Raw genomic sequence first — 12,625 nt, 5'->3', positions numbered from 1 at the left:
TTGTTCCTTGAAGTAGCGGCAAGCTTGTATTGCAAGGTGTTGAAGGCTTGGAAGGCGGACGATTGTGATCGGTGACCGCTATCTTGTGGTGGAGCTCACCCGGAGGGGCTCGTGCATTTAGCGCAGAGCGCCGCATCCCACATTCAATGCTCTTGCTGGCAGCCTTCCCACACCCATTTACACTTTCACCCGCTTGAAACCCAACTCCCAACATCTTGAACTCGTACGGCGATGTCCAATATATCACGTGTTGGATCGGGTTTCGAATCACGCATATCGTCTCCTCGATACGAAGCTCAGGATGTTTGTCTAATCGCTCTCGAAAGAAAAAGTTGTCGAATTTTGTAGAGACATCACGTACTCATCCTAGACATCAAGAACAGTGCGAATGGAGATCAGTGTGGCAACTGTTGCGCACGTGTACGACGGCGTTTCCCGAGACCAGTCCGTTGATGGAACAAATGTCGCACGCATTGCAGGACCGCCTATCGACTGATCCAGCATTAAATAACAAGACAGTTGACCAAATCGAATCGCTGCCCAGGATCACGCCATGACGGCACCTTAGCAAGCCGCACCCGAGTGAAAGGCAGGCCATGGGACTTATTCGCCGTAAGCGGTATCAATCCGTCCGGGGTATTGATAGCGATTGCATTACCGACAGCGGGGGAGTTCTAGAGCCGCCCCCGAGATGCGCCGTATACGATACTTGATCTGGCAGAAAGTCAGTCGATAAACCACTTGACAAGAGTCACGACTACCTTCACGCCCTACGCCAAGATGTTTGGGGTTCTGATACTGTACAAGGCTAGGGTCGATGCGCTCGCGCGGGCGATCTACGGTGAGAGACCCCGCCAAACCCATGATAGTGTTACCCATACAGCGACATCAGCCTAGTAATTGCGGCCCATCTCTCACTCTCTCGAGAAGATATCGTCATTCTACTCGCTTGGGTGCAGTCGTGGCGCGGTAATTACTTTTCCTGGGTAGTCTCGCAGGTCGCTGCGTACGTGTATGTAGAAGTCGCCCCGCCCCGCATCTTAATGATAAGGCCGTCATTCTTGGTCCTCGACTGTACTACGTACCAGAATATGCCCCTTTCCTATCTTTCAACATATAGACACCTTGCATTCAGATCGTCGCCACCGTCGTCCATTCAGCATTGATGTCTGATCATCCTTGCCAACACTAATCGCATAGAAGAGAAGGAGTTGGGTTGTTTCGACAGTTGATCAGGACATAATTTGTGATTTAGAAGGATCAAAGACAACTCAACATGGCTATCAACCTTTTACTGCTACTAGGATTAGCCTTCATCCTCAGTTCAGCTTTTCTTTTGTTACAGCGAAGCAAGCGCAACATTCTCCTACAGCGGCTACGCAACGGCGGTCGACGAGTGTCAGGTGCAAAAACTCCTCCGAGGTCTCTATCACCAGGGAAGAAGGCCGTCTCTGCCACCGAGATCGATTACTCTGACACCTTCCCACCATCACGACGCTTCGTTTTGACCGAGACTAAGAACGAGAATAAGGATGAGTCCCAGGGACCAACCCCGGGATGGCAGAAGAGGGTCTTACCCATGGAAACGTCATATATGGATGCTGACGACTCTGCCTTCCTCCCATGTGGCTTCTCGGTGAAGGAGATAAAAGCTCTCGGCGACTTTCCGGACTACGCTACACTCAGTGGCGTGCCTCTTCCCAACCCTTACCCAGAGTTTGACATAAACAAGGCATTACCCCGCCCATATAGGCCGTTTAGATGGTCTTACCACCAAACAATGTGTATGTTATCTTGACATCCGTCTCTGGCACTGTGCTGATCATCAATAGCCATCACCAAGATGCAAACTGATTGGTGGATTGAACTCCACAACACATATGAGGAGAGCATCAAGCAGCGGCAGGCCTTGTTTGCAGAGCATGGGGAAGCAGTTCTTCAAGCCCTACCAGGCTCAGAGCTCGCCTGCAAAGAACTAATGGAGATGGTGTTGCAGTTCGTATGCACAAGGTATCCGCACTACTTCAGCCTATCATCCGATAAGAGAATATTCCACAACGATATCCTGAAGACAGACACTGATCTCATTACGACCCTACCTCTACACGTTCTTCTTAACAACATCCCTGAAGACTTTGCCCTCATGCTGCGGAACGAGAAAACAGGATTGTACGTATTCCGAGCCGGCGTTATCTGCAGTGCACTGGGCTGGAATGTGGGGTCGAAAATCGGGCTTGAACTCGCAGGTATACACAAGCCTATCCCAGACTATAAGGAAAAGATGCAGTTCTCCATGGACAGGTATGTCTCATCGATGTCATGCTTGCACCTCCTAACCCTAATCTCGTAGATACTTCGCCAAAAAGCCGACAGAAAAGCCCATTCAGCGCGGTTCCTGGGGCCTAGAAATCGATACTCCGCTCTACATGCCACCTGGTGACCCCCACGAAGCTCTGCGCAACCAACAATTACCTCCCTCCGAACTACCCCTTTCGCGTATCCATCTTCGCGTAGACTGGCAAACACTCCGTCGGCTCCCTTTGTCCGGGGCCGTCGTGTTCAATTTCAAAGCGCTCTTTACCCCGATCGAAGAGTTTAGGGAGGAAAAATACGTTCCCGGCTTGCTGCTCAAGGTGTTGAAGGAGGGAAAGAAGGAGTTGATGGAGTACAAGGGGACGTGGCATGTGGAGCATGTTGTTATGCCCAACTTAGAAGAGTGGCATAGGGAGCAGATTGATAAAGGTTTGGTTGAGAAGGACTGGGAGCCGCAGACGTTGGATGAAAGTCCTTGGTTTGAGGGATGGGAAGAAAGGTGGAGAGAGAGACAGGGGTTTTAAGGCGGAATTGGGGCTCTACTGAAAAGTGGAAGAGAGATTGTTTATACATTTTGCATATTCCTTTGATATCACACAAATATATTCACACTAATGAACCACGATCAAGCTCGCAGTCCCAGTCTCTTGGGCAATCTACCCCGATACACCCATGCTGCACCTGCAGCGACTGCACTCAGTGTGCCAAGCACCAACGTAGTATTACTGACCAGTGTCTCCTCATGAACCCTTCCAATCTTCGTCTCTTGCTTCCCGGTACCAAACACAACTTTACTGGCGCTCACTCCTCCAGTACTCTTCTCCACCATCACACCATCATCAGAATGCGCAGCACTACCACCACCAGTCGTTGTTTCGAAATCCTCCCAATCAACCTTTGCAAGCATCTCCTGATACTCAATCACAGTCCCGGACCAATTATTAGTAATCCTTCCCTCCTTATTTTTATACCAACTATTGCATTTTGGATCCGCGAAAGAACTGTTCTTCAGTATCTGCTGAATTCCCTCGTTCCATTCATGCGTTCTGTCTTCCTTGGGCATGATGCCCATCCTCTGGCCCCTGTTTCGGGCATCGAGTACAGCAGAGACGAGCGTGTTGAGGTACCGAGACTGTGCTTCGATCATCAATATGATGGAGTTGTGGCCCAGATTTGTGTTGGGTCCGTAGAAGAGTCCAAAGTTGGGCAAGGAAGGGATCGTCGTCCCGTACAAGGCTGTGGCGCCGGAAGACCAGATTTCTGCTAGAGGTCGTGATTGCGTTCCGGTTACTTTGATGGGGTGCAGGAACTCTACTGTGCGGAAACCTGTTGCAAGGACAATGGTGTCGTGCTCGTGATGCGTGCCGTCTTCGAGCTCGATGCCGGTTTCCGTGATACGACGGATTTTGTTGCTCTCAAGGGTTGTCTTGGGGCTGGCAACGGCGGGGTAATAATCGTCGGATATGATGACGCGCTTGCAACCTGGACTGTAGTCTGGGGTGAGTTTCGACCAGAGGTCGGGCTGGTTGGGGATCTGCGTCTTCATCATCTCTATGCAGCTACTCCGGATGACTTCCGCGAACTCGCTGCTGCTGTCTGTTACGGCATCATAGAAAGACTCGCGAAAGTCCATCATGTTGGCTCGGATGCGCCAGCGAACTGGGGGAAGGTAGCGCAGTACTGCGCGTTTGAAGGCGCTGACGGGCCCATCGAGACGTGGAATGACCCAATTTGGAGTTCGTTGGTAGATTGTCAATGAGGATGTTTGTGGCAAGATCTCGGGAATAATTTGAGCAGCAGTAGCACCTAATTTTGATCAGTTTTGTTTTCCCGAGTGATGAATGTCACACGTACCGTTACCGATGATGCCCACACTTTTGCCCTCAAGGCTGTGGCTCCAATCCCAACGCGCCGAATGCATGATCTTGCCCTTGAAGTCTCCTAACCCTTCAATTTCTGGATATTGTGGCTGGTTCAGCTGGCCAACAGCTGAGACTAAAAAGTCGCATTCGATACTATAAGCAGGATTGAATTCTGCGTCTTTACCACCAGTCACGTTGACGTCGACCTTCCAACGGTTCTTGGAATCGTCCCATGTCGCGGATTCGACTGATGTGTTGAACCGGATGTATTTGTAGAGGTTGTATTTGCGGGCTACGTTGCGAAGATAGTCCTGCAATAGAGTGAGACAAAGCCAAGGAAGGAAAGAAATCGTGGGGACACATACAAGTATTTCCTCTTGGCCAGGGTACTCTCTAGTCCAATCCGGATTCTGTTCGAATGAATAACTATACAACATGCTCCAAACATCGCAACAACAACCTGGATACTTGTTGTCATGCCATGTCCCGCCGACGCTGGAGCTCTTCTCAACAATGATGAAGTTGTGGCATTGGTTGCGCTTAATGAGGTCGATTGCCATGCACATACCTCGGCGAGGTTAGCATTGGACCTCAAGACCTTTGTAGGACTACTTACCAGAGATACCGGCTCCAATGATAACGACTGCAGCGTCAGTGTGGTCTTTATTCCCGACCGGAACTTGCGGCCATGGTTGCGAGCCACCCATTATGATCGATGTAGCTATCTCTAATGGTGTCCGCAGAAAGGAAGTGGACGATCACGGAGGCACGTTTGAAGATGTAGTTTTCGGGAGGAAGCAAGAAGATGGGCGAAGACGCAAAGCGAAGGCTATCCACATGATCGGGTTCGAAGCGGATTTTGCAGATGAGCAAGCAGCACGGTGTAACACTACTGGTCGCTCAGCGAATGATCGTGTCGAGACGTATCCGGTCCGAAGTAGCTTGTGGTCCCTTCCCCTCACCACATACCCGAGCGTTGGTTCCCGAGGTTGTCACAGAATTGCCATCATTGACATACAGCTGCTACACTATCATCGACATGCAGCATTGGGAAAGATTGATAAAACTTTACAAACATACGCACCATACAAAGACTTCTGCAACTAGCGGACGAAGCATGACAGATATGATGCATGTACGGGAATGAGCATGGTGGTCGACCAGGGCGGCGCCTCCTCATAATGTGGAGAAAGCGCTAGTCGGCAGCTTTAGCCCCATTGGGTGTGTCACGACGCCACCATCGAGTCGACAGGACCGACTCATTTGATTGACCTAGGAGATGAGTAATGGTAGTGCAGCCTGGGCGAGTGAATCTAGCTATGGTTTTCATTTGCTTTGTATGACTAACATGCTTCGAGGACATCGTTTGTGATAACACTTGCCTAAACAAGTAGTGTCGTTTATAAGACGGTAGTTGAGGTCATTGGATTTGGCCATCGCTTACTTTGCAGGATCCCGATGTTAGTGCTTACCTTCCGTCTTGATATATGCCCAGACTTCCTCTCTTGCGTATTCTCCTCTTCTCACCTAGTCGGCTACATGACTGCCATGAATGTGATTCTGTTCTTTCTAGGGGTCGTGTTGATTTGCTGTGTCTCTGTCATCTGCCGCAGTCTCGGACTCGAACCGGTGGGTCTGTATCACTCCCCATCGTACTTTCTTTGCTCGCTTCTCTCCTCCATCTTGCCATTTGTGAGTACTGGCAGGATAGCCTGACAATTCGGACACGGCTCTTATCCGGCCCCATGCCTCGCTCTTTTGTGCTCTCGATATATTCAGATTTGGACTTTTCGGGTCAGTCGTGAAAGGGTAGACATGCTCATCATGATGACCATCCCGTCTCTTGTTATGGGGTTGGAAATATGACTGGGTGGGTATCGTCTGCGATCTCTTATGAACTTGATAGCCTGAGTTTGACTCTGTCGCTTTTGAGGCCGTTGTGATGCGCTGCTTTGCTTTGATGTTTTGGTGGATCGAAAGGCTGTCGATCGTGACGAGTGCTCCATGTCGACCGTTCACTTTGTCTGACTTTCTCGCGATACTGAACATGTCGCGGGTTATCTCGGAGTAGGTAGTTCAGTGCAAGGTATAAAAGAACGGCATACTCCCAGACAGTAGTTGCCGTGCTAGTTGAGTTTCGTGGGAGCTTTTGATCTGACGGTCGTGGCGTCTGTACTCTTGGGTTCTTCATCTCCAAAGGGGTGTATAGCCCATGGAGAGAAGCATACCGGCACGATACATTGTCGGTTCATTGGAAGTGTATCAGTCCGCGTTGTTGACTCTATAGCCTATGCGCTGCTCTGACTATGTCAGTTCATGTAGAAGCTATAACCATTGCCGACAAACCAACAATCCAAGCTCTTGAACTTCCTGCAATGACTGTACTCATAGGTTAGGTGTTACAAGTTGAGGCATCACGTGAAGCTACTCGTATAGTCATGATGTATGTAACGCATAGTGCTTGATGGAAGCGGCAAGATCCCTTGGATATTGCATGAAAGCTGCGTGGAATAACCATGGTCAGTGTCTCTGTTCCTCCGGTCAGCAGGACTGCTAGGCTGGTATTGCATTGCCGGTCTTCCAAAGTTCTACGGCGTCTCTCTGTTCCGAGCAATATCGATAGCTCTAGATGCGGAAGTAACATCTGCTTTCGATACATGGATTTTGGCACTACTGAGATCATCGCGCAATCTCGCCTAGTCGAAGAACCTACAAAGAAGTCGAGCTGATTCCAACGTGAGTCATATCCTGTACGCGTGATAGAGAGTGAGCGAGGATTGTCGTATGCTTGGACATGTCGCACAAGGCACTGCATGAGCCCTGCTGCTGCTGGATTTCGTGTTCGCGCAGTGCTTATTATGTGTACAGGTGCTGCACTGAAAGTAAGGCCGTTGAATGGTGCCGTTGTAGCGTATTGGCGTTCCGGGTGGTCGGTGCAGTGGCTTACTATGGACTTGTTTCGATCTGGCACCGTGGTTACACAATACCGTCACCGAACGAAAATAACCAGGTGGTGGATCAGCGATCTGCGCGCCTAACGAGTGACATGCCGGGAAATGCTGTGAGAGTTGGAGACCAGATGCGGATAGCTTGGGCGGTGAATATTAGCAGTTTTAGCCGGCACACTTCACCAAGAGGGGACCCGCAACTCAACCAGATAACTGACCACATGCGGTTGAAAGCTTGGTCGACTGTGCTGATAACGAAACACTGAGACGCAAAACGAATGCTTGGATGACGCATACTATGACGATGAGGGAAGCTCGGTCAGCAGCGATGGAGCGATGAAGCGACCGTTTGTCGGCCTGTCCACGAGAGCCAGTGCGCTACGGCAGCACACAATAACCCGTCGGGTTATTCCCAGGATGTTGTCGCGGAAGGTTCCCTGCCAGGGTCGAGGAAGTTTCTTCTCGCCGATGCAAAGCTTCGCCCCTGCCTTAAGGGTGCAATAACAGTGCTAGTATTGCAGCGGTGAAGGCAGCGGTAGGAGGACAGCAGCGGATGATGGAATGGGAGGGGATGTCTTAGTGTGAAACAGGCCAACAGTCGTTCGCTGGGTCGCAAAAAGGAGCGACTTCGTGTTTGATGGAGTGCGTTCGTGTGTATGGACATCTGGAATGCGGTCTCTGGATCGAGGTCATGTCCGCGGCCCTTGTAGACTCTCATTCGTGGGGCCGCAGCGCCGCTTATTTTCGATAGTCTGGTTCTGCTGGGAAGGGGCACACGATCGCTGCCTCCGCCGACGACCAGGGCGGGCTGGCTGCTGCAAGGGTAAACAACGCGGGCTGTGGCTGTTGGGCGTCTCGACGAGGCGCGTGCGGGTGGGCGACGATGATTTGATTGACGACGCGCAGATTTGACCGTCGTAGAGGCTTCAGGCGTGCGTCCGGCTGATTGGCTGCCTGCGCATTCTACACGGCATCGAGACTCTCCAGGGCTGGTCGTCGGCTGCATCCTGTCTAATGCTAGCTGCCACTCTGAAACTCCAACACCTCCTGGTCGGGCCGGTGCACACCACCAACGCGCATTATACCTATCGTCCTGTCCCAAACTTGTTCGAGGTTCCTGCCTGCCTTTTGGTCTCCACCGCATTTCGATGCATGCCAACCCAAGGCACGTCACCACCTTTTTGTTCCGCCAAACCGTCAAAAGTTCCCGCATGCATGCAGTAGTCGCGAGTAGCTCCGCCTAGCCATTCCTAGCCGACCATACAACATCCACCGCCGACTTCTCGCGCGCGCGCACCCGTTACGTCGTCGTTGCAACCGCAACACTTGTACCACGCCTCTGCACAAATATTCCATTCCAACATAGTACTTTTGGCCTACATAGCTACCCTAATCAACCATGAAGCAGCGCAAGTTTTCTTTCAACCTGGTGCCAGTCGTATGTCCTATCTCTACTTCTTCACCTCCAACTGCATTCCCAGCACTAACTCACCGCTGTACAGAAGATTGCCTCCAAGTCAGATATTCTCGATAAGCCCACGCCAGAACCAACTCCCTCACAGCCCTCGTCATCACACAAGAGACATACTTCCAAAGACAGTATATGCGATTCGTCGCCCTGGATCAACCGCCGTGTCCTCGATGAACATACCGAACTCGAATTGCGCCTAGCATGTCGGCATATTCTGCAAAACTTCAAGCCATCCGATCATGGCATGGAGAACACAGACCCGAAGCTCGACTTTGGGGGACTTGGTCCCCGACGGAAGGAGAGTAAACCACAGGCTGCTGAGGTTAGTGTCCGTATGCCCACCGGCGCGCCCCCGGAGCTGTCGGCGGCATCGACGTCATTTATGATGCGAAAGCCCAGCACCAAGACCCGGACACGAGCGAAGGCGGACCAGGAGATCAGAAACAGGACATACGGAGACATGCCCGCGCGCGCGAATAGCAGTCGTAAGCGAGCTGACTTTGGATGGCTCGACGAACGGGACGCAGAGAGGGAGGAGAAGTTGAGAACATATGGCAAGACTTCCATGGACGTACCGCGCTCGGCTGTCTTCCGCAACGACTCCGATGAAGATGTCACTCTCCCCGTGGCCGTGACATCAACCTTTGCCAATGCCAAGATGTCGTCTTCAGTGCCCAACTCAGCATCTCTGCCCAACTACAGGAGTATGAACAGGCTATCCCACCATTCTGACAACCCTGCTGCAGTCGCAGACGCACAAGCCGCAGAGTGGATGCGTTCAGAACTCGAGAAGAAGCGACGGGAAGAAGCCTCAGAACCTCGGGGCCGATCCAACACCTCGGTCCGACCACCAAGTCGTGCTGCGAGCATCAAAGAAAGTGTCAGAGAATACGTCTTTCCCGGCTCCCGCAGTCGGGCCCTGAGCCGCGCGCAATCCAAGGATTCCCTTCGTCCCTCAGCCGACGATGACCAAGGTCTCACACGTAGTGACTCGAAATCAGGATGGCGTAGCTGGGGTGTTGCCCGCAAGTTAAGTTCAAGGAGCAACAGCAGACCGGGTACTTCCAAGGGACAATCAGAAGAGGCTCAACCAAGGAAGTCAGAGTCTGGTGGCATCAACTTGACCAAAGAGCTACCACCACTACCCAGCCTAGACACATGGAAGGATTTCCAAGAGCCTGCAGAGGAGAAGGTAGCATCGCCAAAGTCGCCCATGTCTCCTACTGCTGAAACACACATTGCAAGTCTAATGCGTCCACAAGAACAGCACCAAGAGCGTTCTCCCTCTGCTGCGAAGAAACACAGGAAGAGCGGATCTGATACGCAGGCCATGCATGCCAACGATGCCTTCCCTGTGCGGAAGTCGTCCCGTAAGCAGGACACCAAAGCTATCCCCCAGCACGTACGAACACAACCAGGGAGTCCGACAAACGCCGGGCATACAATGACTGGCTGGTCTTCCACTAGCAACCTCGACCAGCGTCTCGAACCGGGCTCCGGCAACCATACTCGCCAAAGGAGTGGAGACAGTGGCTCTGCCTCGAACGGCAACAAGAGTGCCGACGCGTCCACTTTCTCGCGCAAGATGAGCGTAGACACATCATCCGCGCAGAAAACCATTTCGAACGAGCCCAAGACTCCAGGCCGAGAAGAGCAAAAATCGAAATTGAAGAAGATTTTCAGTGGCTGGATGCATAAAAAGGACAAGAAAGAGGACTGGATGCATAAGATGGAGAAGGAGGGTGTCAAAGAAGGCGTTTTGGTGCAAGAAGGCAGCACAAGCGCGTCGCCTGTGGTGCGATACTAAAGTCTCTCTTTCGTCGTTTCCGTGATGGCGTTTTCCATTTTGGGATATTTGTTTATGCCGAATTGGGACATTTCTGTATACATGTAATGACTCTCATACGTAATGTGTAACGACGCAACGTTACTTTTCGTTTTTCTTCCTTCTAGGGCTTCTGGGAAGCTGTGTATTTGACTTCATGGTCATCAAAAGGATGCATCTTTTTCTTCTGGTATTTGGTAGGTTCGGATTGGGGTAATGGGACGGGTTTGGTCTTTCTTCCTGCATAAATTATATGTTAATCGTGCGTCAATGCTCCATGACCCCTAGTTCCATCTCCCTACATGCGCACGTGTTTTGGTGTTGTCGTACTTCCCATCGTACGCTAGCGCACGTGAATGCGCGCCGTGAGAAGTCGCGTCAGGCCGGGTAGCTCTTTCCTCAATTATGATTACGCTTGTCATATATTCGCTAGGCACCCACTTCTATTCTTGTTCATAAAATGTTCATTCACTGTCGACATGGGTCTGTAGCTGAATATGAATGCACAAAGGCAATGACTAACTGCGTCTTAGCTACTATCCTACCTTTACCTAGACATCCCCACCTTTTCCACGTCACCTCGAGCAGCAATATGCGGAAAGTTTGGGTGATAGCTATGGCAACGCTTTACAGTTAGTGATCACTGTGCCCGTCAGTCCACAGCAATTTCGTACCACCACAGATACGAAAACGATTGTACGTGCACAAGATACCCATGAACTTCCTGGCTGTCCTCTGAACCATCAACTTTACGCGGTACAAGAAGTTAGCAGCTGCAGTCCAGTTGTAATCAACGCTCAACAACAACGCCAAGTAGCCATGTGCAACGTCATCCATCTCTACTACAGATGTCAACATACGCTACGCCTACGGAGATCGCGTTGCAAAGGTACGAAACACAAGATGACCCGGACGAGTATAAAAGCTGCGTGCACGGCGGAATCGTTCCTCACTGTATATGCTCGAACTGAATGCAATACCTGTGAGCACGCGAGCTGGGAGAGCGACTGGACATGCAAATTAGAACGAGCAAGAACATTTCTATCTAAGCTGATTGAAAGGCGGATGCTAGGAACGCCTGAGGTTTCTGCTCTGGTTAAGGAGCTCGAAGACCAGTACCATAGGGCTTCATGGGGTGCACGCAACATCTCACACGCTTTTAAGAAGAGTGTGGCGCGGGTGAGCGTTAGCGACTATAGGATAGTGCGCTCGCCGTTGAAACAAGAAGTACAGCCAGAAGATGTCGTTGACTTGAAAGAGAAGGACTGGGCTGAGATGGACGATCATGACTATGATGGCGATTACATTGCGAGCACCGATCCGATCCACCCGGTCAGTACCGATCATTCACACCCACCCGACGATGATGATGATGGGAGTTGGATCTTTAACCATTTTTCGAGCGAAGAACTGGAGGCTTCAAATGATGGGGAGGTTGTGCTTGACTTTGATCAGACTAGATGGAGGTGGGATAATGACAACAGCGAGAACTCGATTCCGATTGTCAAATCTCAAAAAGAGAACCATACGCTGAAGATCGACGAGAAGGATCTCATTGCATGGGGACCTGAAGCGGAGGCGCCTCCCATGTCCGTAGATGTCAGCATGAACGGCTTGATCATGAGAGAGAAGCTCGAAAAAGAGCAGATTGAACTCACCATTGAAGCATTCTGGACAGTGGTCAACGATTCTACGATTAACACGGATTATCAGCCCCAACAAACCACGGAAGACTTGAGTATACTGCTCTGTGACCTGGATATCACCACAAGAGCATCAAAGTCACCCTCCTCGCCATCCACACCGACTGAATTGCCGTCACAGTGGGTTGACGGTTCGCCGGAGATACCTACACTCACGATAACTCCAGCCTCTCCTCTATCTTCACCCATAAAACCGTCAAGTCTCAACTCAACAAGAACAGCCTACAATAAACAGCGCAAGTTGCTCGAACAGCGACTACAAGATGATGCTGACAGAACAAAGTACTACAGTGACTTACTTCTAGTCTCACGATGGGAAGCACGAGCATTCGAAGGACCAGGAGGCAGATTCATTCCTGATCCGCCGATGGTTAGTGCATGAAGACAGCAAACGGGCGGTCCTAGTAAGAAAAGGACAACCACAGAGTGCAGATGATGGGTGTTTGGAATTTCAAAAATTTCATGTGTTGAGTTCATGAGGCTTTGAGAAGTCATGGACACAA

At 50.9% G+C, this 12,625-nt stretch overlaps 5 protein-coding genes across 5 annotated transcripts; 2 read left to right on the top strand and 3 right to left on the bottom strand.

Annotated features, from left to right (window-relative positions):
• Positions 1-1,276: 1,276 nt before the first annotated feature.
• Positions 1,277-2,837, top strand: CC77DRAFT_1027587 (hypothetical protein; the record flags this gene model as incomplete). Its single annotated transcript, XM_018526381.1, has 3 exons — positions 1,277-1,784; positions 1,833-2,301; positions 2,351-2,837. 3 exons carry the CDS (start codon positions 1,277-1,279, stop codon positions 2,835-2,837), a joined length of 1,464 nt encoding a protein of 487 aa, XP_018392007.1.
• Positions 2,838-2,901: 64 nt separating this feature from the next.
• CC77DRAFT_953534 (flavin-binding monooxygenase-like protein) lies at positions 2,902-5,311 on the bottom strand. The gene is made up of 4 exons (XM_018535435.1): positions 4,792-5,311; positions 4,541-4,743; positions 4,168-4,486; positions 2,902-4,119 (listed from the first exon to the last, which is right to left on the bottom strand). Exons 1-4 carry the CDS (start codon positions 4,880-4,882, stop codon positions 2,939-2,941), a joined length of 1,794 nt encoding a protein of 597 aa, XP_018392006.1. The 5' UTR covers positions 4,883-5,311; the 3' UTR covers positions 2,902-2,938.
• Positions 5,312-5,641: 330 nt separating this feature from the next.
• CC77DRAFT_58418 (hypothetical protein) lies at positions 5,642-6,396 on the bottom strand. Its single transcript, XM_018532356.1, has one exon. The coding sequence runs from the start codon at positions 6,222-6,224 to the stop codon at positions 5,745-5,747; it is 480 nt and encodes a 159-aa protein (XP_018392005.1). The 5' UTR covers positions 6,225-6,396; the 3' UTR covers positions 5,642-5,744.
• An 863-nt stretch (positions 6,397-7,259) lies between these two features.
• CC77DRAFT_58447 (hypothetical protein) lies at positions 7,260-8,429 on the bottom strand. The gene has a single exon (XM_018532360.1). The coding sequence runs from the start codon at positions 8,334-8,336 to the stop codon at positions 7,530-7,532; it is 807 nt and encodes a 268-aa protein (XP_018392004.1). The 5' UTR covers positions 8,337-8,429; the 3' UTR covers positions 7,260-7,529.
• A 2,809-nt stretch (positions 8,430-11,238) lies between these two features.
• Positions 11,239-12,504, top strand: CC77DRAFT_924934 (hypothetical protein; the record flags this gene model as incomplete). Its single annotated transcript, XM_018533830.1, has 2 exons — positions 11,239-11,922; positions 12,358-12,504. 2 exons carry the CDS (start codon positions 11,239-11,241, stop codon positions 12,502-12,504), a joined length of 831 nt encoding a protein of 276 aa, XP_018392003.1.
• Between the last annotated feature and the right edge of the window lie 121 nt (positions 12,505-12,625).

This window comes from Alternaria alternata (genome assembly GCF_001642055.1).
Source record: "Alternaria alternata strain SRC1lrK2f unplaced genomic scaffold CC77scaffold_1, whole genome shotgun sequence".
NCBI classification, from domain to species: domain Eukaryota; kingdom Fungi; phylum Ascomycota; class Dothideomycetes; order Pleosporales; family Pleosporaceae; genus Alternaria; species Alternaria alternata.
Note: the sequence above shows the minus strand (reverse complement) of the source record. Positions and strands in the feature narration are given on the sequence as shown.

What these genes read in the sequence shown, in the direction of transcription:
- CC77DRAFT_58447 (XM_018532360.1), bottom strand. Translation starts at nt 8,336, where the DNA reads ATGCGGGAACTTTTGACGGTTTGGCGGAACAAAAAGGTGGTGACGTGC.
- CC77DRAFT_58418 (XM_018532356.1), bottom strand. Translation starts at nt 6,224, where the DNA reads ATGTTCAGTATCGCGAGAAAGTCAGACAAAGTGAACGGTCGACATGGA.
- CC77DRAFT_953534 (XM_018535435.1), bottom strand. Translation starts at nt 4,882, where the DNA reads ATGGGTGGCTCGCAACCATGGCCGCAAGTTCCGGTCGGGAATAAAGAC. An exon ending in CTGGCCAAGAGGAAATACTT is followed by an intron (nt 4,487 to 4,540) that starts GTATGTGTCCCC and finishes ACTCTATTGCAG; the next exon opens with GACTATCTTCGCAACGTAGC. An exon ending in TGTGGGCATCATCGGTAACG is followed by an intron (nt 4,120 to 4,167) that starts GTACGTGTGACA and finishes GATCAAAATTAG; the next exon opens with GTGCTACTGCTGCTCAAATT.